Source organism: Bubalus kerabau, chromosome 3 (genome assembly GCF_029407905.1).
Source record: "Bubalus kerabau isolate K-KA32 ecotype Philippines breed swamp buffalo chromosome 3, PCC_UOA_SB_1v2, whole genome shotgun sequence".
In the NCBI taxonomy this organism is placed as follows: Eukaryota; Metazoa; Chordata; class Mammalia; order Artiodactyla; family Bovidae; genus Bubalus; species Bubalus kerabau.
Window position 1 is genome coordinate 182,448,310 of NC_073626.1, and position 27,478 is coordinate 182,475,787.

Genomic DNA, 27,478 nt, shown 5'->3' on the forward strand with positions numbered 1-27,478 from the left:
TAAGTGGCCTGAAACGGGATTGGGTGGAAATGCTTTTATGGCAAAATTACTTTTGCCAAGTCCCAAACATAAGATGAATAATTCGAGTTAGTTTACAGAAGTTAACACATGTCTGAACTTGCATTTCCCAAGACAAATCCTCAAAGCCCGAGGTCATTTTACCTGCGTTGCCTGCCAGGGTCTCACCTTTTATGAAATATTTCTAGACCTGGTGCTCATCTTCCTGATACCTGTCCTTGGAAGCCATGAGATACATGATAATGTGGGTTCCTTTGACTTTCTCCTCGCAGTGTGCCCGACTGGACACCATCGTTTCTAAATTCCCGGCAGCTAATGCGTACACTATCCCATCTCGTCTTGCTTCAAAGAAAGACTTTAGCAATTCCTGTTCCAGCATGTTCCAGTTGCCAAGCTATGAGAAAGTGCTCAAATTTGAAACCCCTGCACCAAACCAGTACAATGTAAGAACACTGTTTATGCTTCTTAGATATGTATTGAGTGAATGGTTTACTAAAAATAAAAGAAGGGATGTGGGGAGCTTTGCAAAATAGCCTTTAACCCAATTGGTCAATTAGTTAGCATTTGTTGACTATGCAATGGCTACATGAGGCTGTGCAAGGCTCTCATAGGGAATTTTCTGAACCCAGAGAAAGCTGTGGGCAACATGGAGGTCAGTATGGAGCTGTGGAAAAACCTCTGCCCCGGAAAACTCTTACTGTAGTCGCTCCTATCACAGACATGAAATTAAAAGATGCTCCTTGGAGGGTAAGCTAATATGATAAACCTAGACAGTGTATTAAAAAGCAGAGACTTCACTTTATCGACAAAGGTCCATAGAGTCAAAGCTGTGGTTTTTCCAGTGGTTGTGTACGGATGTGAGAGTTGGACCATAAGCAAGGCTGAGTGCCAAAGAATTGATGCTCTCCAATTGTGGTGTTGGAAAAGACTCTTGAGAGTCCCTTGGACAGCAAGGAGGTCGAACCAGTCAATTCTAAAGGAAATCAACCCTGAATATTCATTGGAAGAACTGTTGCTGAAGCTGAAGCTCTAATACTTTGGCCACCTGATGCAAAGAGCCGACTCATTAGAAAAGACTGATGCTGGGAAAGATTGAAGACAAAAGGAGAAGGGGACTACAGAATATGAGACGGTTAGATAGCATCACTGACTCAGTGGACATGAATCTGAGCAAACTCCAAGAGATAGTGAAGGACAGGGAAGCCTGGCATGCTGCAGTCCATGGGGTCAGACACAACTTAGCAACTAAGCAACAACCTATCACATAACTTTCTGGGACAGTTTTCTCATCTATAACAGTGATTGTATTATTCACTTACTTTTTAGATTGTTACAGGGAAAATAAACTTCTATCTTTCCATATCAGAAAACTGGTTTCTTTAACAGTAGTGCTTCTCCAGGGCTTCCCTGATAGCTCAGTTGGTAAAGAATCCGCCTGCAATGCAGGAGACCTGGGTTAGATCCCTGGGTTGGGAAGATCCCCTGGAGAAGGGAAAGGCTGCCCACTCCAATATTCTTGGGCTTCCCTTGTGGCTCAGTTGGTAAAGAATCCGTCTGCAATGCAGGAGACCCTGGTTTGATTCCTGGGTCAGGAAGATCCCCTGGAGAAGGTATAGGCTACCCACTCCAGTATTCTGGCCGGGAGAATTCCATGGACTGTGTAGTCCATGGGGTCGCAAAGAGTCGGGCACAAATGAGTGACTTTCACTTTCAGTGCTTCTCCAGTTCCCATCACTTTGTAGTCGTTTAGGCAGAACGGTGTGGTTAATGGGTGAGAGACGGGCTTGGGTTCAAATTTTGACTCTGCCATTTTCTACGTGTATGTGGCTTTGGGTAAGTCCATTAACCTTTCAGGACTCAGTTTACTGATCTGTAAAGTGGGGTTATGGGGCTATGCCCTCCATGTGGCACTAGTGGTAAAGAACCCACTTGCCAATGCAGGAGATGTAAGAGACATGGGTTCGATCCCTGGATCAGGAAGATCCCCTGGAGGAGGGCATGGCAACCCTCTCCAGTATTCTTACCTGGAGAATCCCTTGGACAGTGGAGCCTGGTGGGCTACAGCCCATAGGGTTGAAAAGAGTCAGATACAATTGAAGTAACTTAGTTCGAACACACGCAAAGTGGGGTTTTATGTCCACTCCTGAAGCTAATGCAAACATTAAACGAGATAGTCTAGGCCTAGTGCTTACTTAGCACAGCCCCTGGTGCATGAGGATTCCACAATACATGGAAATCAGTAGAGCTGTCTTTGGGGAAGTCAAGATACCTCTCAGGTTTCAGTTGTAAAATGGAATTAATTATATTTGCCCAATAGGGTTATTATAAAAAGCAGATGAGAGCTCAATATGAAAGCACTCTGAAATATCTAAGACAGGAAGTGCACATAAGGCAGTAATATTATTACGCTAGAATTTCCAAATATTTTGGTCTAAGAATGCTTCAGTTTAAATTTCCTTTTTCTTTTATGATACTTACAGATAATAGTTATTTTTCCAACTACAAAGATCCTGCCCACCTTCTTCAGTGAATCCAATCAATTATAATGTGCTCAAAGCAATATAAGTGCCTGTTAGGCCAGCACTGTCCAAAAGAAATACAACAGGAGCCACAGAAGTAATTTGTTTTCCTAGTTGTTTGGGTTGCTCGGTCGCTGAGTTGTGTCTGACTTTTTGCAACCCTGTGGGCTGCAGCACACCAGGCTCCTCTGTCCTCCATTATTTCCCAGAGTTTGCTTAAATTCATGTCCATTGAGTCAGTGATGCTATCTAAACATCTTGTCCCCTGCCGCCCTCATTCTCCCTTTTCCTTCGATCTTTCCCAGCATCTGGGTTTTTTCCAATGAGTCAGCTCTTCACATCAAGTGACCAAAGTTTGGAGCTTCAGCTTCAGCTTCAGTCCTTCCAATGAATATTCAGGGTTGATTTCCTTTAAGATTGGTTGGTCTGATCTCCTTGCAGTCCAAGGGACACCCAAGAATCTTCTCCAGCACTACAATCAGAAAGTGTCAATTCTTTAGCACTCAGCCTTGTTTATGGTCCAATTCTCACATCCGTACATGACTACTGGAAAAACCATAACTTTGGCTATATGGACCTTTGTTGGCAGAGAGATATCTCTGCTGTTTTCCTAGCAGCTACATTTAAAAGTAAAAAGGAACAGGTGAAATTAGTTTTAATAATATATTCTATTTAACCCAGTATGTTCAAGATATTTCAATATCTAATCAATATAAAAATTACTAATTAAATGTTTTGCATTCTTTCTCTCATATTAAATCTTTAAAATTCCACATGTATTTTATACTTGCAGCCTGTCTGCATGTGGACCAGCCATGTGTCCAGCATGGCTGGACAATAGCTGTATATGGCCGGTAGCTTCTGTTTGGGTAGTATAGCTCCAGATATTCTTCTCCTAGGGTAATCAGAGCCTGAAAATAATGATGATGAGATGATGAAGCACTTTTCATGGCCTGTGTTCTGTTCTCAGAGTTGTGTATTCGTTGATTTCATACTCACAAGGACCTGGAAGTGGATTCTCTTATTTTCAATTTACAGAAGAGGAAGTTGAGGTTCAGAGAGGGGAAGGGACTTGCCCAAAGTCACCCAGCTTGAAGAGACCACTTGCACACCAGTGAGAACAGCTAGACGCTGAGGTTTAAAACTGGGGAGTGATCAGAGTCTCCATGTTCCAGCCCTGCTGGGCTTCCTTTCATAAGTAGTGTGACTTCTCTGTGCCAGTGATATAATTTAGAATCCAGTGGGGAACTCGAGGCGAGAACTAGTAGACCTGGAAGGAAAATAATTGCAAACCGTGGCCAGATTTGAGGAAGACAAACAGTTGGTGCCTGAGAAAGAGAATATGTGTGTGGTATGGAGGTAGGCATATATTTTAGACTGAGTGGTCAGAGAAGGTGAGCGCCCCCTCTTTTTGACCTACTGGGGGGAGCTGAAGGCGCTCTAGTTAGTGCTTCATGCCTTCATGTCCCCAATCCACTGTCCTTGAAGGCTCAGCTCCAGTCCTGGTATGCAGGAAGCATGCAATAAATGCTTATGGCTTAAAGGCATAACTTCCTTTGTTAATCAAGGAATGACCATTCCCCAAGTCAGAACTCTATCCTCCTGCCAACAGATCAATTTTAGTTTGCAGGTTTTTTGTTCATTATTGTTTTAATGTGGCTCTGAAAGTAAGACACACTCATCATAAGATACATCCAAGCATCACAGAAACCCACAAACCAGAGAGTAGAAGTCCCTTATCATTCTGCTCCTCAAACAGCCATCAAATACCAGGGCAACACATGTATGCCTGTGGCTGAGTCATACTGATATACGGCAAAAACCATCACAATATTGTAAAGTAATTATCCTCCAATTTAAAGAAATAAATACATTACAAAACAAAGCCAAACCAGGGGCAGTTTTGTTCATACTCTCTTCCTCTTCTCTCCCTCAGTTTTGGGATTATACTGTCCATCGTATGCATGCATTTCTGCTTAATAATATCTGAGTTTTTTTTCTCTTATGGCAATGCAATAAATCTGTTTCGTTCTATTTTAATCTGCCAGTGGAGCTGACTCTTTTCTTAGTCTAACGGTGAAATACACATGACATACAGTCAGTGTAGGTATACAAAAATGTCCCCCTTTTCTGTTGCTTTTCTGTCTGGGCGAAGAATAAAGCTGAAGCAGTGTTTTGTCTACAGGCTTTTTTCAGACCTGGAGAACAATGGTTGAGTCAAGGGGTGAGCAGCAATGCAGTAATCCTGTTAGCCACACTGTGCTTTGAGGCTGTCAAGGCCTCTCTCTGGCTTTGCTTCGAAGCCTTTCCCCGGTACCTGTTGTTACTTCCTCTCCGGCATCCGGGCTCCTCTCCGTGTCCAGTAATTAGCCTGGCCCGTCTGATCTTTCTGTTTGCCCTCTCTGCAGGCAGTCTGGCCATTTGGTACCCTGGGAAAAACTGAATTCCTCTACCTTTGTCAACACAAAATCAAAATGCCATCTGCATTTCTTCAGAAACAATTTTTTTTTTGATAAAGGAGTATCACAGAAAATCAAGCCATCTTGGCCCCAGCAAACAGTTTCACTCATTCAGTAAATAGTCATGGCAGGTACAACTTTTATTGCATCTTTTATCTAACGAATACAGGAGACTGACTGCCAACTGGCATTTAACATATTTATGAGTCATCATAAGAATGATCTCAGGGTTCTTTTTTTTTTTTTCCCAAAATTATTTTTAGAGTTCTGAACACACTGAACACTTTCAACTGTATATTGCCTGAGTTGACCAAAATCCTTATCTTCTGGTCAGTCCAGAAAAGTCAAGACAACACAGTGCTTTGTAAATCTTATCACAATCTTAAGTTACACTATTTCTTTGTAAGTCCTATATCCTGCACGTATAGAAGGACTATTTGAGCAGTGAGGAATGAGGGTGGGAAGTGTTCAAAAAGAATGAGAATCATAGAGAAAAAGCAATGAAAATAATTTGCCTAGGTAGCTTTACACACTTTTTATTTTTATTTATGTATTATTTATTTATTTTTTAAACTTTATTTTTCTATTTGTGTATTTAGTTTACCCAACTGGGCTCAAACTAAACATATTGCAGTTTTTTCCAATATACTATTTTGTGACCATCTTCCCATGTCAATAACTTTTTTGCTACACAAACGTTTCAAAGTGCAAAGTGTTGCTTTGGGTGAATTTACTGTGGCTATCTTAACCAATTCCATATCGCTAAACATATTGTAAGTTTTCCTACATGTTTACACGTAGGTTTATGATTCTTTTGTCAACTTACAAATGTCCTAGTGGGTTTTAAATGCAATTGCATTGAGTTTACAGATAAATTGGGTGGGAATCTTTATAGCTTTGGGTAATCTAGAAACTCAATCTATCTTTTAATTTATTACGTTTTCTTTTATGTCTTTCAGTAAAAATTTTAGTGATTTTCTTCATATTCTAGTTATATGTAACATTACACATTTTTAAAAAGCCCACTTTCCGGCAGGTGATTTATATTGACTAGGCGTCCCCCCATCCCCACCCCAACAGCTCTCTGCCTCAAGTCGGGCAAGAATGATCTGATCCATCTTACAGATGAGAAAAAAACTCAAATCCAGAGAAATTAAACAGCTAGAGCAGGATGCCCCTCCCCGAGTGAGGGAGGTGATCAGGGAAGCCGGGTCTGCAGGCTGGCCCAGGGCGCCGTCCTCGGTGCTGTGTTGGGTTCCCAGACCCTGGCTGCTGATGAAAGTCGTCGCCCCCTGCAGCTGGGGCAAAGGTGAAGGCACAGCCAGTATGACCCTTTCCACTCACATCCACTCATTTTCTGAGAATGGGGTTAAAAAAAAATTTTTTTTTTAACCCCAAAGTGCCCGTCGTCCTGACATGACGAGAGGTACAAAGGGAAGGCATTGAGTGTACTGCGCTTGTTTTCTCCCCCAGGCCTCCGACTCTTGCTGCAAGCAGGCGAACAACGTCTGTGCCCGAGCTGGGTTCGTGTCCAAAACCCAGAGAGGACTTTTCACTGTTTCTGAAACAGGACCTGCCCCAGGTAAGCAGCTGCTTTGCACTGGCCTTGACCTGAGGCTTCCTGTTCCAGGTCTGATCAGCAGGACACCCGTTCCTTCACAGGGACTCTCTTTCCCTGGTGGTTCAGACGGTAAAGAAACTGCCTGCAGTGGAGGAGACTTGGGTTCGATCCCTGGGTTGGGAAGACCCCCTGGAGAAGGGAATGGCTACTTGCTCCAGTATTCTGGCCTGGAGAAATTTCCTGGACAGAGGAGCCTGGTGGGCTACCATCCGTGGGGTCACAGAGAGTCGGACACGACGGAGGGACTAACACTTTCACTTCAGGCTTTGGGGGGTGTGGGGGTGCAGGTAGGTGTTATAGGAAGAGGAGGGGACTGGCTCCCTACTCAGGGGAAGAACGGCCGGCCCCCAGGGTCTGCCTCCCTTTCAGACTCAGCACACCTGCTTCGGGCAGCAGCTGGGGAGGTGTCTTCTCGAGCCTGAAGAGCGCCTGTGGGCACACCCCAGGTGCCATCGCAGACCCTGGGGGAAGGCAGGGTGACCCCTGAGCACTGGGCTGCAATATTCCTTTCCTCCCAAGCCAGCCAGCAGCTTCATCGTTTAACATCAAATCACTGGGAAATTGCTCTGTTCACAGAGCGCCTACGCTGTGCTTTTTGCACACGGTCCTCACGCATTTGTCCTCCAAGAGCCGTACTCTTAGTCCTGTGTTTCAGATGAGGCAAAGGAGGCCCAGAGAGGCGAAGCAACTGGCTCAGTGCCACACAGCTAAGAAATGGCAGGCCTCAGCCCAGAGGAGCCTCTTACCCCTGTCCTCCCAAGGTGATTTCTGATTCTGGGATTCAGGAAAGCACAGGGCTTGCCAGCAAATGTTTTCCCTGCTGGGTGGGGACAGGCATTGCCCCTGTGCTGTGCCCCATACCAGCCTCAGTGAAAAGTTTCCAGAGAGAGCTGGTGACATAACAGTCCTCACTCCAGGAACACTGGTTAGACTAGACCTTCCCAAATGGGTCCCAGAGACCCCCGAGGAAGCTCCGAGCCCCAGAGCCCAGAGGAGGAGCCAGGAAGGAGTGCCTCTGCAGTGACGCTTCTTGGAGCAGGGTGTGGATAAAATTGCAGCACATGTCAGATTTCAGCAAATCCAGATTAAAGCTGAGAAGATCAGTCTGAGGCTGAATAACAAAACCAGCCCTAATTAGGAGGTTGAGCCCCAGCTAAAGCTCCCTGCCTTGCATCACCACGGGCACAACCCTACCTTGTTTGTTCAGACAGGAGAACAAACCTCTGGGTTTGGGCCAGAGGTCCCACCAGTGAGCCTAGGAATGTGGGCAGCCCCTCCCTCTGGGAGGGTCCTCAGGGGCCCCTTGAAACACCGCAGGCAGGACAGGTGGGCACTAGCATCTATTAAGCTCCTACTGTGTGCCACAAGCTTTCAAAGCCCCAGGGATCATTGCACCTGTGTGCTCAAAGAATGTGGGTTATTATTATTACCATATTGGTCTTTCCAGGTGGCGCTAGTGGTAAAAGAACCTGCCTGCCAATGCGGGATACGTAAGAGATGCGGGTTCGATCCCTGGGTTGGGAAGATCCCCTGGAGAAGGGAATGGCAACCCACTCCAGTATTCTTGCCTGGAGAATCCCATGGGCAGAGGAGCCTGGCAGGCTACAAATCTTTTCTATAGGGTCACAAAGAGTCGGACATGACTGAAGTGACTTAGCACACGTTATTATTATAGCATCCCTACTTAACATGCAAAAATGATATACAGAGAGCAGGTGACTAGCACAGGCTTCCACACCTGGGTTTGAATCCAGGCCCCTTATCCAGCTCTGAGGCCTGGTTCCTTAAAGACTCCCCCGGTGTCCCCCAGTTTGCCAAGGGCCAGAGCCTGGGGAATTGGCTCCTCTGAGAGAAGCAATCTGCTTAGACCTCTTGGGAAAACGCTGTGGTTTCGGCTTCTCTGGGTGTGGGAAGAAACCGGATGTGGAACTGTGACTGGAATTCCCGCTGTGTTGCAGCTGCTCTGAGCGCCTGGCCCCCCAGGGGCTGAGGGCCCTGTCTGGTCTGCCTTCAGTTCTGAGTAGAATGCCCACCTTTACACATTGGCTGACGGGATTTTCTAAAGTCTGGAGGCTCCAAGCACAAGGCCAGGCACTTCCCCACCGTCCTCCTCTCTTGTGGACGTTGTTGTTCAGTCGCTAAGTCATGTCTGATTCTTTGCAACCCCATGGACTACAGCACAACAGCCTCCCCTGTCCTACACTATCTTCCGGAGTTTGCTCAAATTCATGTCCATTGAGTCAGTGATGCTATCTAACTATCTCATGTTCTGCAGCTGCCTTCTCCTTTTGCCTCCAATCTTTCCCAGCTTCAGGGTCTTTTCCAATGAGTCAGCTCTTTGCATCAGATGACCAAAGTACTGGAGCTTCAGCTGCAGCATCAGTCCTTCCAATGAATATTCAGAGTTGATTTCCTTTAGAATTGACTGGTTTTATCTCCCTGCTGTCCAAGGGACTCTCAAGAGTCTTCTCCAAAACCAGAATTGGAAAGCATCAGTTATTCATCACTCTGTCTTCTTTATGGTTCAACTCTCACATCCATACATGACTACTGGGAAAACAATAGGTTTAACTAGATGACTCTTTGTTGGCAAAGCGATGTCTCTGCTTTTTAATACGCTGTCAAGGTTTGTCATAGCTTTCCTTCCAATGAGCAAGTGTCTTTTAAGTTAATGGCTGCAGTCACCATCCACAGTGATTTTGGAGCCCAAGGAAATAAAATCTGTCACTGCTTCACTTTTTCCCCTTCTGTTTGCCATGAAGTGATGGGACCAGATGCCATGATCTTACTTTTACGAATGCTGAGTTTCAAGCCAGCATTTTCACTCTCCTCTTTCACCCTCACCGAGAGGCTCTTTACTTCCTCTTCACTTTCTGCCATAAAGTGGTGTCATCTGCATATCTGAGGTTATTGATATTTCTCCCAGCAATCTTGATTCCAGCTTCTGATTCATCCAGCCCAGCATTTCACATGAGGTGCTCTCCACAGAAGTTAAATAAACAGGGGGACAATATACAGCCTTGTCATGCTCCTTTCCCAGTTTGGAACCAGTCAGTTGTTCCATGTCCGGTTGCTTCTAACTGTTGTTTCTTGACTCACATATAGGTTTCTCAGGAGACAGGTTAAGTGGTCTGGTATTCCCATCTCTCTAAGAATTTTCCACAGTTTGTTGTGATCCACACAGTCAAAGACTTTAGTGTAGCCAATGAAAAAGTAGATGTTTTTCTGGAATTCCCTTGCTTTCTTTATGACCCAACAAATGTTGCAATTTGATCTCTGGTTTCTCTGTCTTTTCTAAACCTACATCTGGAAGTTCTCGGTTCACCAACTGCTGAAGCCTAGCTTGAAGGATTTTGAGCATGACCTTACTAGCATGTGAAAGAACACAGCTGTATAGTAGTTTGAACATTCTCTGGTAATGCCCTTCTTTGGGACCGAAATGAAAACTGACCTTTTCCAGATCTCCTCTCTATTCCTCTTCTTTTAAAAAAGTTATAAGAACATGGGGAAATACTTCTATCTTAAAGTGTCACTTGAAAAACAGGGGTGAACTTCCCTGGTGGCGCAGTGGATAAGAATCTGCCTGCCAATGCAGGGAACTAGAGACGCAGGTTCAATCCCTGGCCTGGGGAGATTCCACATGTGATGGAGCAACTAAAGCCCACGTGGTGAAACTACTGAAGCCCACAAATCTAGAGCCTGTGCTCTGCAACAAGGAAGCCGCCGAAATGAGATGCCCACGCACTGCAGCAAGGAGTAGGTTCGCTCGCTGCAACCAGAGAAAGTCTGAGAGCAGCAATGAAGAGCTAGTGCAACCAAAAATAATTAATAAATAAACTATAAAAAATAAATAAAAGCCAAAGGAATACAAAGTAAAGCAGCAATAAGATATTGTTCATGTAACAAAAAATAAAGAATAGCTTTCCAAAAAATAAGGCTGGGCGACACAATTTAATCCGAACCGTGGGCCCAGCTCCACGAGACAGCATCTAGAGCACGGGAGAAGGACCAGGAGTAACTACAGCAGAGTATTCACCTGATTTTTTCTGGGCTGTGAGAGCATAAATGCCTTTCCTGCTTGCTTCTGCTTTTTAACATTTTATAATCAAGCATTGCTTTAAACTATTTTTTTTTTTTGGTAAGGGGAATAAAAATTTAAAAATAAATATGTGTGTAAATGAAACAGGAAGATAATTTGAGAGATATATAGTTTTATTGTTCAGTTGCTACGTTGTGTCTGACTCTCTGAGACCCCATGGACTGGAGCGTGCCAGGCTCCTCTGTCCTCTACTGTCTCCCAGAATTTGCTCAAATTTATGTCCATTGTGTCTGTGATGCTATCCAACCATCTCAGATACCAGTATCATAAATGCTGCTAACTGAACATCTGTTTGTTTGTTTTTTTTTAATTTAGGGTATATAGGGACTATCTTTTCATGTTATTAAAAACCCTCCTGTGGCTGATTCATGTTGATGTATGGCAGAAACCAACACAAATCTTGTAAAGCAATTATCCTCTGATTTAAAAAAATAAAAATTCTCCTAGAACATCTTTTGTTAGTGTGCTAAGAAACTTCAGTGGTGTCTGACTCTTTTTGACCCTATGGACCATAGCTCACCAGGATCCTCTGTCCGTGGGATTATCCAGGCTGGAACACTGGAGTGGATTTCCATGCCGTCCTGCAAGGGATCTTCCCAACCCAGAGATGGAACTCATGTCTCTTGGTCTACTGCATTGGCAGGCGAATTCTTTACCACTAATGCCATCTGGGAAGCCCAAATGGTCGCGTAGTATTCCAGTATCCAGTGGTACCATAACTTAAGGGAAAAAATGCTCCCTTGTTGGAGATTTAGGTTGTTTTAAACTGATTACTCATATAAATAGAGTGGGAGCAAACATCCTTATAGCTCACACCTGTGTACAATTGAGATTATTTCCTTAGATAAATTGCCTAACGTGAAACTGCTAAGTCGAAAGGTATGTAAAATATTTAAGGTTTTTGATATTTGTGACCAAATTGCCCTTCAGCACAGAGATAATCTCTCCACCTGCTTCCATGAAGACTCTTCTTCCCTTCACTTTTGCCCTCACTATTCCCATTTAAGTAAAATCTTGCTAATAGATCCCGTATTGCTGTTTTCAGTGATCTTGCAATGGAAAAGTTGATTTCATTTAAAACAAAATTAGCCTTAGGATGTTTAGAAGGGTTTCAAATATTTTTTGCATGCACAATGCCACCATTAATGTAGTTTCCCCCACTTTTCTGGGTTCCCACCTATTTTTAATTTACGTGTATCCAGTTGTACATTGATATAGTACAGTATAGACTGTTAGGCTTTATTTTACTTGTTTTCTCTCACCTTGATTTTCAAGAACACTGCCATGGGTCTCACGGTCATTGCATTTACCCCTCGCAGGGCTGTTATTTCCACCAGAGTGGGCTTTTTCCCCATAACTGTGCCCTTGAACTTGGACCTTTAGGCTCGTCACCATTTCTCACACTGTAGCTACTGCCGTGGTGTGTATCTTTAGGCTTAGAGCTTTTCCATCATGTTGAATAATGTTCTCAATTTCCAAGTAATGGGAAACTAGGGTCAAAGTGTGCAGCATCTTGGAGGGCTTCCCTGGTGGTCCAGAGGTTAAGAATCTGGCTTGTAATGCAGGGGACACAAGTTCGATCCCTGATGGGGGAACTAAGATCCCACGTGCCGCGAGGCAAGTACGCCTGAGCCCGCAGCTACTGAACCTGCTCACCACAACTGGAGAGTCCGTGTGGCACAGCTTGAGATCCCACATGATGCCACTGAGACCTGACACAAATAAATATATATATATATATATATATATATATATATATATTTTATGACTCCCCTGGTGGCTCAGACAGTAAAGCATCTGCCTACAATGCAGGAGACCCAGGTTCAGTCCCTGGGTCAGGAGATCTCCTGGAGAAGGAAATGGCAACCCACTCCAGTACTCTTGCCTGGAAAATCCCATGGATGGAGGAGCCTGGTTGGCTACAGTCCATGGGGTCGCAAAGAGTCAGACAGGACTGAGCGACTTCACTTTCTTTCATATATTTTTATGTATCAAAATACATATATATTTAAAGTGTGCAGCATCTTGAAGGCCTTTGCCTAGTAGTGCTGCTTTGCACCCCAAAATGCCTGCACCCACTTACAGGGCTGCCAGCTCTTTGGGCTTCCTGGTGGGTCAGTGGTAAAGAATCTGCCTGCCACTGCAGGGGACGCAGGAGATACAGGTTCGATCCCTGGGAGGGGAAGATCCCCTGGAGAAGGGCATGGCAACCCACTCCAGTATTTGCCTGGAGAATCCACTGGACAGAGGACCCTGGTAGGCTATAATCCATGGGGCCGTAGAGTCAGACACAACTAAGTAACTAATCCACCAGCTCTTTAGGGGTGAGACTGCTCCCTCTTCACCTCAGCCCAGATCATTCTCTTCTTCCTTATAGCTTGTGCACAATGGACTTTTATTCTGACACAGTTTCTTGAGACAGGGTATTATAGGAATGAGTGGACATTGAAGGCAGATGGTTCTGGGTCCACTCAGAAGGTGCTCAATAAATATTTGTGAATTACGTACTTAAGAATTATTGGGCTTCCTAGGTGGCTCCATAGTAAAGAATCTGCCTGCAGTGCTGGAGACACAAGTTAAATCCCTCGGTTGGGAAGAACCCCTGGAGAAGGAAGTGGCAACCCACTCGAGTATTCTTGCCTGGAAAATTCCGTGGACAGAAGAGCCTGGCGGGCTACACTTCATGGGGTCCCAAAAGAGTCAGGTGTGACTTAGCAACTAAATAACAACAACAAACTGCATAATAGTTACTGAACAACCACCACATTCCAGGAACCTAAAAGGTTCTTTCACTACCGTAGCCTCCCGGTTGTTGGAAGAACTATTGTCCTTAGTTTATACAGGAAGACGCTAGGCTTAGCCTCTGGTTAGATGAATGTCCCTTCACAAGGTACTGAATGTCTCTGGGTCTGTTTCCTCATGTTCAGAATGGATGTGCTAACACCCACCTTGCAGGGCTGCCGTGAGGAATAAATGAGTTAAGTCTGTGCTGCATGGACACATGTTTTCTAAATGGGGAATGTTATTTTCAGTTATTCCAGGCGGACCCTATTACTTGACCATCCTGGAGCGATACTGCCTTATGGTCATTAAATGCATTCTTAGGTGTAAGACACTGCTTTTTATTTATTTGAGAAGGGTTCTTTATTCTGTCTTAAAATTTCTTTCCTCTCAGGGCATTATGATGTCAACGAATCCCTTGTGAAGCAGTCGCCAAAGATATTGATGTCTTGTTTTAAATCAAAAACCGACCGTGGATTAAAGCTGACGTCAACAGGCCCAGGACCCGGTTATTACAACCCAAATGGTCATCCTAAAGTTCAAAAAAAGACTCTGATCCCGTGAGTCCTGATCATTCTGATCTTTCTTTTGAAAGGTGTTTCTGGGGAAGGAGCCCAACATGGGGGAAAAGGGAGGGGTGTCACAGTTTGGCAGACACAGGCTGCGTAGCTCTCATGGAGCCCTTGTTGACACAGCAGGTGCTCAAGAACTACTTGCTGAGTGCATCGTATTTATTGAGCAACTATTGTGTGCCAGGAACTTAACACCTTCAAAGATCATGACAACTCTATTGTAGGAATGATTGTTTCAGCTTCAAAGAGAAGGAAGTCAGGCTTCAGAGAGGCTGAGAGGCTTGCCTAAGTCCACACAGCTAAAAGGAGGTGCCTCTGGGGCTCAGGATCAGGACTGTTTGGATCGTCCAACATTCCCCACAGTGCTGTACTCCCCTGGTGCTGATATTATCCTATTTTTTAGAAAATCTCCACTAGGGTGGCAGGATATATGGGAGCAATGATGCTCTCATAGTTTTGTACTGATAGGTTAAAAGCCTAGACTCTAGAGTTGGTTAGACCTGCTGCATTTGAACCTTGGCTCTGCAATTTCTGTGCTGTGTGCCCATCAGCCCTGCCCTAACCCCTCTGAGCCTCCATGCCCTCCACTGTAAAGTTGGGATAATTTATCTGAACGTTGCTTTCAGATTGAAAAACAAGTATTGACATAGTAGGTAAAAATGGAGACTCAAAACAAATTTTGAAAGTGCTGACAGGGATTTGTGTTACTGTTTTTACTCTCCCATACATTTAATGTTACTTTCCCCTCAGAGACTCAAAAATTCACAGGGCTTAATATTCCTCAAAACGGGTCTAGAACTTCTAGAACTAAGACCATCAAGGTCAGTCATCCTGTCATTTCTGAGTTCGAACCCCTGCATAATTCTCTCCAGGCAGCAGTGATTGTAGGGAGGGCTGACCAGCGGGGCTGGGACTAAGGGTGTAGCCACCTGGGAACCTCCAGAGAGGTCAGGCAGCTGGTGGGGCCCATGCCACAGGGGGTCAGAGAGGGTGGGCAGCCCAGGAACGCTGGCAACACTGGGTCTGATCAGACCATCAGCCCAGGACAAGGGCTCAGGGGTCAGGGAGAGGAGCAAGATGTGAGCCTGCTGTGTCCAACCCAGGACCTGGAGCCGGGACTCAGACCTCTGATGGAGCCCACCAGTCCCTGATGCCCTAAGGATATGGGGTTCTGTGTGTTGACACTCTTCACAGGCTGCAAGACTTGGGACCGGGAAAGGAAAGTCTCCAGGAACAGGCTCTTTCCAAATGTCAGGGGCTCCCTGCCTCCTGGTTGGCTTGTGCAATGCTGCCCCTCAATGGAGTGGGTGAGAGGGCAGGTTTCAGGGTTAGCAGACCTGAGTGGGAATCACAGCTCCGTCTCTAGCAGAAATTCCTCCTCCCTGAGCCTCCATGTTTCCATGTAATTAAGTGCAGATAAGAACCAGGGCTTCCCTGGTAGCTCAGCTGGTAAAGAATCTGCCTGCAATGCATGAGACCCCAGTTTGATCCTTGGGTTGGGAAGATCCCCAGTGGGTTGGGCATGGCAACCCTCTCCAATATTTCGCCTGGAGAATCCCCATGGGCAGAGGAGCCTGGCAGGCTGCAGTCCATGGGGTCGCAAAGAGTGGGATAGGCTACCCACTCCAGTATTCTTGGGTTTCCCTGGTAGCTCAATCAGTAAGGAATCTGCCTGCAATTCGGGAGACGTGGGTTAGGTCCCTGAGTTAGGAAGATCCCCTGCAGGAGGGCATGGCAACTCACTCCAATATTCTCGCTTGGAGAATCCCCATGGACAGAGGAGCTCGGCGGGCTGCAGTCCATGGGGTTGCAAAGAGTTGGACACAACTGAGTGACTAAGCACAAGAAGCTGTGTGGATTAGATAAGAAAGGGCTTGAAAATAGTTCACTCTTCTTATTACAGCAGCTATTCTGCTATATCCCAGAGAGGATTTGTGAGGGTAGAGGCGGCGGTTGTTTTGTGGCATGGCAGCTCAAGCCCCCATCCCAACTCTGGAAGCTTCTTCAGGGAACCGACGAGAGGAGAGGGGAGAGTGCTGCATGTTTAACTGTCTTCTTCAGAGCTGTGTCATTTGACCTTCGTTCGACTTTGGACGAGTGGTTTGAAACAGTCTCATTTTATGGCATTTGCCTCTGTCGGTCAGCAGGCCCTAGCCGTTTCTGGTGCTGAGCTGGAGGCTGTGGGGGAGCTCAGGTGAACAGAACACCCTCCATTCCTCAGCCAGGCTCTCCAGGAACAACTCCAGAGCAGGGCAGAGGAATGTGCCCCCAAATGCGGGGTGGTGTGGGCCCCGAGCTTGCGCGGCCACACACATCCTCAAGGCCCGTCTTTCCAGCAGGGTCAGTGCGGTATTGCTGGCATGTCCGGGGGTGGCTCTGGAGCCCACTGGCTCTCCGTGACGCCTCCTGAATGGATGATGCTTGCTTACTAAACCTAGGAGTCGCTGCACACCATCCTCCTGCCCCTGGCAGCATCACAGTGCACACGAACTTGTTAAGGGCTCTGAGAAGGTCTGCTTAGTTGTTCAAGGCTCTGACAAGTCCTGCAGTAAAGGGACACGTCAGACCCAGTGTCTCTTAAACTTGGGTTCACCCTGGTGGCTGGATGGCACCCCAGTTTCTACGGCAGGCTCTGGGGTCGGGGGCTGCCCTCGGTGCCTCCCTGGGCCTTTGTTTTTCCATGTGTGAAAAGAGGGGAAATCTTTCCATTTCTGACACTCCATGACCCCAGCTTTGCTCACTGTGTCTGTCCCTCAGGAGAGCATTTGGGGACAGTGAACATGGAGCCAGCCTGGACCCACAGAGGAAGGTCCGGGATATCCTTTTGAGTTGACACGGAAAGGGTGAAATTGAGAAATCATTTCATTTTTTAAAGCAAAGAGATAAAACTAAAGCATGTTGTTGGTTATTTCAAAATAGCATCCATCTGTTGATGGCGGATGATGGAGAAAGGGATGTAATATAAAGAAAAGATACATCTGGATATGGTAGTATTTCAGGAGCATCCAAATGCCAGTCTCTCACATTTTAGGAGCATACAAACTCCAGTCTCTCACGTTCAAATTCTGTTTCCTTTCCTGCGACCCTGAGGAGAAGGGAGAGGAAGGAGCACCTGTCCTGTCCTGGGGTTGCCAGGCCCCAGAGAAGTTCTGCGTTGTTTCCTCCCCATCAACATTCTGAGACTTTGCTCCACCTAGCCTCCTCATACGCAGATCCCTGGGGCTGCGTGGGGCAGCGGTGGAGAATCTGAGCATCGTCACCATGTCTCTGTTTCGGAAGTCTGGGCGTCACGTGCGTGCAACAGGACGTGGGGGGCCTGTCTTTATTTCTCTTGCTGCCACATGCATGGTTCCCTGTTCTTGGGTGGGGTTCCAGTTTGCAAAAATGGTATTTTGGGCTCTGCTTTCTTCAGGATGCAGAAAGGACAGGGGAGATGGTCATTCTTGCGGGAGTGGCTGAGCCCATGTCACCGACCCCTGCTGGCCTCCTGAGCTGGGAATGGGCTGAAGAGGCTGTGGCATCGTGGGCATAAATAAGCATAGGCAGGGGCTCAGGCCCCTGAGACTCCTGTCTTCCTGATCACCAGCCCCTGGGAGGCTGGGGGCAGGGTTGGGGTTCACTTAACTCCCTGGGAATTCAAATTCACCCTCTGGGAATTGGAGCAAGAACACTTTATTATTTGAAAAGGTCCTGATGCTGGGAAAGATTGAGGGCAGGAGGAGAAGGGGACGACAGAGGATGAGATGGTTGGATGGCATCACCGACTCAATGGACACGAGTTTGAGTAAACTCCAGGAGTTGGTGATGGACAGGGAGGCCTGGCATGCTGTGGTCCATGGGGTCTCAAAGAGTCTGACATGACTGAGCGACTGAACTGAACTGACACTTTGTAATGGGCTTGTGCAGGCATGCTACGTCACTTTAGTCGTGTCTGACTCTTGGCAATCCTATAGACTGGAGCCCACAAGCCTCCTTTGTCCATCCATGCAATTCACTAGTTCTGGCACACTATAAGCTTTCTATGAGTGGCTTGTATTTTTATTGAAATGTGTGAGCGAGTGAGTCCTCTACACTCACCTGATGTTTCTCGAGTGGCCCTGCAGGGCAGATGCTATGCCAGGGCTAGAGGGGTGTTGGTGTGGTCATTTCTGGGCTCCTCAGCTGCAGAACACATCACCAAGCATCTCTTTGCTATGGCCACGTTGCTGACTCAAAAGCTAAGAGGATGTCGCTGCTCCCAGGGGGTCTTTGGAGGAGGGGCATCAGCTAGGGCTTCATTTCTTCAGGTCTTCAGCATCTGTCACAGTGATGACTCAAGAGCTCAGGGTGAGTCAGGGTGAGGGCTTTTTGGAGATCAAAATAGTTCCTCCTAGGTGCTGCCTTCCAACTCATGCCAGCAAGCAGGTGAAACACCCACTGACATCTTTCTAACCCTTGATCTGTTTCCTGGAGTTTTTAAGCCACTGGTTTTGCTCAGACACGCTGTCCTGTCACAGCCAGAGCTGAAGAATCAAGCCCCGTTGGCCCTGCTCCAATTTGGGTAATTACGCTGGACCCACCTAAAGTTCCCCTGGGATTTTCAATTAGATATGGGATGCTTCTTCCCAAGCGGCTGTAATCTGTCACCCGCTACCCTGTTAAACAGATACCACATTCCACCCTAGAGGCAATCGGCTGCCCTTTAATGAAGAGACAAAAATTGCCCCTTTATTCCTCCCGACCCTGGGAATCCCTGAGGCAGAGTGAATCTGTGCCTGGGAGTGTCCCGAGGGTCTCCGATGCCCTCCCCCAGTGACCTGCTGAGTCGTTGTGGGAGACATTCATTATTCTCAGGGTGATTTGCAAAGAGCTCACACTGGAAGCTGCAAACACAACTTAATCCAGTTGTGGCCAACTCAGAGCCTTTGATAGATGTTTTCTTTCCACCAGGCAGAACCAGATTGGCTTTTATAACTTGGTGATGAGGCTCATAAAAGCCCTGGTCACAGTGCTCTGTGGCTGCCCTGGGCTCGATCCAGTCTGCCCCCAGTGATTTGCCCAGCCCCACAGTGACACAGAAGGACCAGCCCTGGATGATGATAAAACTGTCAGGTGGGGTTCAGATGCCTGGGCTCCCCTGCTTGCTTCAACCCCCCTGCTTTTCTCTGCAGTCAGGCAAATGTTCTCAGGAATAGGGACCAGGGCCTCAGAGATGGATAAGACACCAGGCCTGCGTGCTAAGTCGCTTCAGTCGTGTCCAACTCTTTGTGACCCTATGGACTGTAACCCGCCAGGCTCCTCTGTCCATGGGATTCTCCAGGCAAGAATGCTGGAGTGGGTTGGCATGCCCCGCTCCAGAGGATCTTATAAGGCACCATCCCCTCTGATAGAGAGCTAGGAAAGTCAAAAGCATAGAAAAGCTAGTGTGTTTCTTGCAGAGAAGAATGGCTGCCATGTACTGAGGGGCCAGCCACACGGTGCTCAGAGCTTTCTCACTGCCTAGTGTTCTCCAGCTCCCTCACTGGTCAGGATGGTTACACAGAGTTCACAGAGGATGCAGACTCACTCAGGCGGTGGAGCAGAGAATCCAGGTCTGACTCCAAAACCCATGCTCCTCTGTGGAGCCAGGGAAGGAAGGTGGGAAACGGGGAGGAAAGTGGCTGGGAGAGTTTCCCTGGAGGAGATGAGAAGCGAAGAGGAGGTCAGAGTTCCCAGGGAAAGGAGGTGCTCCGGGAAAAAGGACCAGCACAGCAAGGCCTGGAATTGTTGGATAGCACTGTGCTGGGTGTTTCTGAGAGGTGACCTGGGAGTTAGGTGGCATTGAGAAGCCATGGGTAGGAGTTTTCCTGTCACTCCCCATCAGGGTCTGTAAGGTGGATGGTCAGAAACCCAAGCGAACAACCCAGAATTGATGGGCGGATGGAGGCTTGAAGGCAGCCCAGGGCCCCAGCCTCTGGCTTCCTGTGCCCAGTCCTGGCTTGTCCCACTTCCAGGCTTTTGCACCTGCTCTTTCCTCTGTAGGAAATGCCCCCTTCTCAGGAGACATAAGAGACGCGGGTTCGATCCCTTGATTGGGAAGATCCCCTGGAGTAGGAAATGGCAACCCACTCCAGTATTCTTGTCTGGCAAATCCCATGGACAGAGGAGCCTGCAGGGCTACAGGCCATGGAGTCACGAAGAGCCAGACACGGCTGAGTGTGCACACACTAAGCATGACTGTCTGTCCACACTTTCTGCCCAAAGAATCCCTGCTGACTTTCCAGGGCAAATGTCACCTCTTCTAGGGGAGATTTCTGGATTCACCCAGTTGGAATCTATTCTAACATTTCATGTTTTAGAAAAATGATATGGTTTTTGCAGTAGTCATGTATGGATGTGAGAGTTGCACTATAAGGAAAGCTGAGCAGGGAAGAATTGATGCTTTTGAACTGTGGTGTTAGAGAAGACTCTTGAGAGTCCCTTGGACAGCAAGGAGATCCAACCAGTCCATCCTAAAGGAAATGTCCTGAATATTCATTGGAAGGACTGATACTGAAGTTCCAATACTCTGGCCACCTGATGTGAAGAACTGACTCATTGGAAAAGACCCTGATGCGGGGAAAGATTGAAGGCGGGAGGAGAAGGGGATGACAGAAGATGAGATGGTTGGATGGCATCACCGACTCGATGGACATGAGTTTGAGCAAGCTCCGGGAGTTGGTGTTGGACAGGGAGGCCCGGCATGCTGTGGTCCATGGGGTCTCAAAGAGTCGGACATGACTGAGAGACTGAACTGAACTGAACAGCACTCATTCATCTTCATAACAGCCCTGGGTGGCAGGTATTATTATCTACCGCTTTACAGACAAAGAAATTCAAGCTTAGGGAGGTTAAGAGACTTTTCTAAGGATGCACAGCTAGTGGACGGGGAGGCAGAGATTCAGTCTCAAGCCTGTCTGAGTGCAAAGCCTGTACTGCCTTGAGTCATCCCCAGTCGTGATTGTCACCAGCAGTGGACTGTCGACCCTGGGGGGCATTCAGGGTCTGTGTCTTAGCCCACTACAGTCTGGACTCCCCACAATGTTGGCACAGAGCCATATATGGGGCTGACACTCTCCAAAGATCCAAAAGTTGAGTTTGTGGGGTCAAGCCTCTCCTGGACATATGGATGTAGGGGTGGGTGAGGGACGGCTCTCACTCACTCTCAGCAAGAATCTGGTGAGAGACTGATCCCACCTGCCCAGCCACCTGCAGGCCATCGCTGGTCAGGAGAGTAGACACTTCAGTCTACTCAAAGAATTGGGCTCGGGTTGACCCAGACCCATGGGGTGACCTTATATGGTGATTGGCCCATTCCAGCTCTAACTTCCAGGAATCATGATGCCAGTCACACACTCATCAAACTCCTGAAGGTGCTCAGAACAACTAGACTCCAGCTTTTATTTATAAGGCGAGAGTGGTGGATCACACTATATATAATCAGTTCTTCCATGCAAACTGGAGGGAAAGAAAGGAGGCAATGTATTTTTTTTTTTTTTAGGCACATCTGTGATTTTTATTTTGCATAAATGTATATGCTATACAGGCAACTCCTAATATATAAAGATGTATATACTTCCCAAAAATGGCTAGTGGCATAGCCCAGCCTCAGGTTAGACCTGGTAGAAGTGGTTGGGCTAAGCTTTTGCCTCAAAATGAGCCCCGGGTGGTGTTGACATTAGTGAGCAAGGCTGGGATGTCACCTGGCCCTGAGGGAGGTGTGATCTGGGGGAAGCTCAAACTTTGTTAAGACTTTTATCTTCATCTTCAAACTTCATGGACTAATTTAGCTTCTTGCTATGGTTGTTTTCAGTTAATTTTTTTTTTAACTTTTAATTTTGTACTGGGGTGCTGGGAGGGATTGGGGGCAGGAGGAGAAGGGGACGACAGAGGATGAGATGGCTGGATGGCATCACTGACTCCGTGGATGTGAGTCTGAGTGAACTCCGGGAGTTGGTGATGGACAGGGAGGCCTGGCGTGCTGCGATTCATGGGGTCGCAAAGAGTCGGACACGACTGAGTGACTGAACTGAACTGAACTGAACTGATAGCCGATTCACAAACAATGTTGTGATAGCTTCAGGTGAACAGCGAAGGGACTCAGCCATATATATGCATGTATCCATTCTCCCCCAAGCTCCAGGAGGCAATGTACTTTTCCTCCTTTCCCCATGGCCACCTTTATTCTAAATACAAGCATCCAAGCCAGCTGTTCCTCCATCCCAAGATGTGAGCCTTAAGTAGGCTGCCCACAGCACCCCTTCCACCCCCCGGCAATGGGAGTGTCCACCCTGCCTCAAGGTAACTCTAGCGAGGGGTCCCCTAACCTCACTTTCGGAGGCTCTGTTGCCCATGTGGGATCCGGCGGCGGGCAGTGGTACTGCAGGGGATGGCAGTAATAACAATGACTCCTTTTACTGGGCATGTACTGCGTGCTGGCGCTCTGCTAGGGTCCTGACATAGCTTCTCTCCAGTCTTCCGACCCCTTATAAGCGGGGAACAGAGAGGTCCAGGGACTTGGCTGACTGGCGTTCCAACTCAGGCCTATGTGACTCCGAAAGTCAAAAACACCCCACTGCCAAGAGGCCCTCTGCACGTGGCTAGGCACCAAGACTTGAGTTCCAGAGCCGCACGACTCCCCACCTGCTCTGTCATATCAGGTGACTTACTTCCTCTCTCTGGGCCCCAACTTCTTTGGCAAAATAAGGAGGTTGGATGAGACATCTCTAGGTCGCCTATAGTTCTCCGAGTCTAAGAACACCTCTCTTCAGAAGATGTTGGCCAAAGGGCACCGGAATTCCAGCGTTGGGGATCCCAGTCCCTCTTCTGTTTGGATGGGTTGATGTCAAGCTGGGGTGCATCTCCTGGGGCCATTCAGGGCTCTGAGAAACCTCTCCTACCTTTTGGTGAAAGACCTAAGGAGAAGCTTCAAATGCAAGGTTCCCACTTCAAATGCAAGGTGAGCAGCCCTTCTATGGCATGGCTGGGGGAGTAGAGGGATCCTCATTGTAATCTCAGGATTCCTGGGCAACCCAATGGACCTCTTTGGGTTTTTTTTTTTTTTTTTTTTTTTCACCTGTGCTCATTACCTGAGTGCTTTTCTCTTTTTATTATTTTCTGTTTATTTATTTGGCTCTTTAGTTGTGGACTCTCTAGTTGTGGCACATGGGCTTCAGAATGCCTGGGCTTAGTTGCCCTGTGGCATGTGGGATCTTAGTTCCCCAGGGAGGGGTCGAACCACATCCCCTTCCCCAGTGGGACTTTTTGAATCAAGGCCCAAAGGGAGGTCACAGCTTAGAGGATATCTTGTCCAACCCCCTCATTTTACAGATGGGGAGACTCAGTCTCAGAGTGAATTAGAGTGAGGGTTTGGGTACAGGTTCCATCTCTCTAATTTATTCTCTCAATAACAGGCTTTACAAGACTCCCTTTCCTGAAGGAGGGGGAGACAGAACTAAAAACAATTGAAATCTCAATTGTTGGTGATTGTTATCCAGAGGTCTCTTGATTTCCAACCCAGTATTTTTCCACTCCTACCTCCTGCCTTGCCAGAAAAATATTGAATATATTTGTGAAACATCAATGCTAGGGCAACGTCTAATCTTGGGAAGGCAAACCCTTGGAATTCGGGTGCCTGTCCCATTTCCTGGCCATGTAGGCGTCACAAGTGGTTCACTAATGTTCTTCCCATTAAGCCCAAGTGAGGCCTTAGTTCTTTGTTGGAACAATTTAAAAGCGGTTTCCAGAAAACTCGCTCTCGTTGAAAAAGTATGTTCCTTGAATGTGCACTGTGCGTCCACGCTGTACTTTTTTCACGTTTCAGTTTGGCCTTAAAGAGAAGGGCTGAAGCAAGGCCTAGGGCGTGTGATTTAGAAGGAAAAGTTAATCCCTCCCTCAGCCAGCTGTTTAACCTAATGGAAGCTTTCTCAGTTCCTTACCCTGAGCTCCAGCCAGGCACGATCACGTGATCAGAGCTGGCCCATGGCTTTGATGCTGTCTGCCTTTCCCGATCAGCTCGATGACATCGGCCATCCTCAGCAACACTGTGTACCGAGCTCTTGCTCTGTGCTGGGCCCTGTCCTGACCACCATGTGTTAAGGGCGTTATCTCCTTTAACCCTGACAACAAGCCTATGGGGTAGGTCCTGTTGCGATCGCCCTTGTGCAGGTGAGGAGACTGAAGTCCAGGGCCCCCAGACCTCTGGCAGTGGAGCTGGAAGCAGAAACCGGTCTCCTACGCAGCATCCAGTCCTCTTGCAGATGGCTCAGCGCTACAGCTAAAACCTGCCACTTCCCCCATAGACTGACTTAGTGACATCTTCCCAATTTGTCTTTTCTAAAGGAGAAACCCCATCCTGAACTTCTCCGCCCAGCCTTTGCCTCTGCCCCCGAAGCCACCTCTGCCAGGCCCCGGGCAATACGAGATCGTGGACTACACGGGCCCCCGGAAGCACTTCATCTCCAGTGCATCTTTCGTGTCCAACACCAGACGGTGGACAGCGGGGCCGTCCCAGCCAGGCCTACCCGGCCCAGGTCAGAGGACTGCTTTCAATGATTGTAAAAACTAAATCTGGAATTGTTTGTCATTCCTGGGCCATCAAACGCCACTGATTTATAGGCTGTTTGCCAAACAGTTTACAGGGGTTAGAGTGGATAGAGAAGACTTTTCGGCTTACACTTTTAGAGTATGAAAGGGTTTTGTTTTTTTTAAGGTGAAAGGGCTCTTAGAGATGATCCAGGCCAAGGATTTGTAACTGAGAACTGTGAATGTTCAGGGGCTTCCCTGGTGGCTAAGTGGTAAAGAATCTGCCTGCCAATGCAGGAGATGCAGGTTCGATCCCTGGGTTGGGAAGATCCCCTGGAGAAGGAAGTGGCAACCCACTCCAGTATTCTTGCCTGGGAAATCCAATGGACAGAGCACCTGGTGGGCTACAGTCCATGGGGTCGCGAGAGTTGGACATGACTTAGTGACTAAACAATGACACAGGAATGTTCAAGAAGCACAAAGATGGGCTGTAGTGGGTCTGTGACCTTGAAATTGTCTGCAGATTTGGAGCACGCAGACATTATTTTCTGGGGGAAAGAGCCACAGCTTTTGTCTAAAAAGTTCACATTCTTAAAAATGTTTAAGTAATCTGACGAGGTCACTTCCCAGATGGGGAGGGCCCAGACAGCAAGCGTCACAGCCCGAGGAGGAGGAGCGGCAAGGCCGAGACCCAGACGCTCTTCCTCGATGCCTTGTCTGTCTTGAAATAAACCAGGGCTCCACCTGAGCAGCTCTTTCAAGCCACCTAGTTCCGCTCCCTCTTACAGGTGAGCTTGAGTGGTGGGACCCTGTTTCCCTCCCCACCAAGATCTGCCTGAGAGCTGACAGCCGGGGGACTTGCTCCAGCGGGTGGTCTGCACTGCCCCCCCTTACCTACTTGTAGTTCTCAGTGGAGCTCTTTAGCCATTTACGGCCCCCACGATGGCAGAGTTGATGGCATTGGGGACTGACAGGTGGGCTGGTGGGCAGGTGACCTGGGAGGGGGACGGCAGGACTTTGGGGACTGCCAGGCCAGCGAAAGTCAGTCTTTCAATGGGTATCTCTGAGGCTCCCAGCCTAGGGAGGAAAAGATGACTTAAGTCCAGTGCCAGCCCCCAAAAGCATCCCCATCCCTCCACACACACAGGTGAGTAAAATGTAAGGTAGACTGGACAGCGAGAATGTCATTCCCATGGCTTTGTCCCTGGAAATATAGTGATAATCAAGCCAGTAAGATGGCAGAGGTTCGACCTTGGGCTCATCTGGCCAGTCCAGGCAGAACTCAGCTTAGTCTGGCAAGTGTACTAAGGTGAGTGGTGAGCGCGAGGACCCCGGGGAAAGCAGGATCCTGGTCTGCCCCTGTTTGGCCCGGTCCTCTAGGAGCTTTCTCTGAGCACCTTCTCCATGCTGGTGCCTGGAGTGCGGTTGCAGGCTAGTTCCTGCTGCTGTGTTCCCCTAGGCCAAGGTGGGCTTCCCTGAGGCACCCCCCCAGCCTAAGCACCTGCAAACATCTGCCTTCTTGGCTTCCGGTGTATGCAGACCTTCCTAGACAGCCATGGAAACTTCCCGTCAGCGGCTCCCTCATGAACCAAATCTGCATCAATGTGAGAGTTTCCGGTCACCCCAGGCTGTGGTTCCCAAGCCCTGCGTGATCCTGGCTGCTGTTGTCATGGCTTTCAGCGTTTTGTTGTTGTTGTTGTTGTTTTAATTTCTGAACTAAATCAAAGCAAAACCCCATTAAGCTGACCCTCAGCTTCTTTAAGACTATTGCTATCCTCATTCCCCAGCTGCCCTCAAATTTTATACAACTCCTTTGCAAACTTTCTTCTGTTAAAGAAGTTAGTGAGTTGAAGAAGGTGGGAAACCAGAGTTTGAGTTCCACCCGAGCCAGTTTCAGAGCTCGACGACCTTGGGCCAGTCCCTACCTCCCTGCCTCCCCACGATGCCAGATACGGGGGGCCTGATCAGGGGGTCCCGCCCTCTCTGACGCCAAGTGTCTTGAGGACTGGCCTTTTCTTTCTCAACGCTCTCTCTTTCTCCCCACAGCCACGTACAGGCCGGAATTCCCTGGCAAGCAGTCCTTTCTCTACAATGAGGACAACAAATGGATCCCAGTGTTGTAGTTACCGCATTCGAGCTCACGGAGACCCCCGGCCACCCACCCAGGCACCCCAGGGGGCAGCATGGAGTGCCCATCTCATGTGTGTATGCCAGCTGATGGCATGGGGTGGCCTCACCCCCCTCCCCTCATCCCTGGCCTGCTTTTGCAACCAGACTGCCATGCTTGTCCTCGTCCTGAGCTGCCCCCTGGAGCATGGAGACCCACCTCCCCCCGCCCCGACGCTGCACTGAGCCCAGTGGATTCCTGAGCAGAAGCGAGAGGTGGACAGAGCCCCCACTCTGTCACTTTACCCCTCGCACCTGTCCAGGCCGGCTCTGCACACCTCCCCGCTCAGTCTCCAGCATCTCGCAAAGCTCGGCCTCCAAGAGGAGGCCGCCACCAGCCGATGCCCCATCCCAAAGCCTGATGATGAGCCAGGGCCCAGCGGCCGTGGCCCCGGCACCCTCCCATCCTTTGGCCTTTGACCTCCACATCCCTCCCGGAATTCTAGGGGCCAGGAAGGCCTAGAGGCACAGTGACAGGGACCTGGAGGGGTTGCCTGACCCTTGCCCCCCAGCTCAGGCCTCGTGTCTCACCTCATGAAGAGAATGGCAGCATCGCTGTGGTCTCCTGAGCTCATCACCTTCCCTCAGGGGAGGCCAACCCGTCCTCTTATCGGCTCTGTGCTCAAGGGCCAGGTGCAGGCAGGAGCCTCGGGGGCCAGAGTCCCGGGCACAGAGATTCTGAGGGGCGCCTGTAGGTTCTTTCACCCGGCTTTCCCCTTCCC

At 48.2% G+C, this 27,478-nt stretch overlaps 1 protein-coding gene across 1 annotated transcript in view; it reads left to right on the plus strand.

Annotated features, from left to right (window-relative positions):
- Positions 1-26,713, plus strand: part of STPG1 (sperm tail PG-rich repeat containing 1) — a 54,875-nt gene extending 28,162 nt beyond the window's left edge. Inside the window, exons 5-9 of the mRNA XM_055574850.1 lie at positions 291-461; positions 6,470-6,578; positions 13,892-14,057; positions 24,408-24,598; positions 26,637-26,713. Of these exons, the coding sequence (XP_055430825.1) occupies positions 291-461; positions 6,470-6,578; positions 13,892-14,057; positions 24,408-24,598; positions 26,637-26,713 (714 nt within the window). The remainder of the gene's footprint in view (positions 1-290; positions 462-6,469; positions 6,579-13,891; positions 14,058-24,407; positions 24,599-26,636) is intronic.
- Positions 26,714-27,478: the final 765 nt, after the last annotated feature.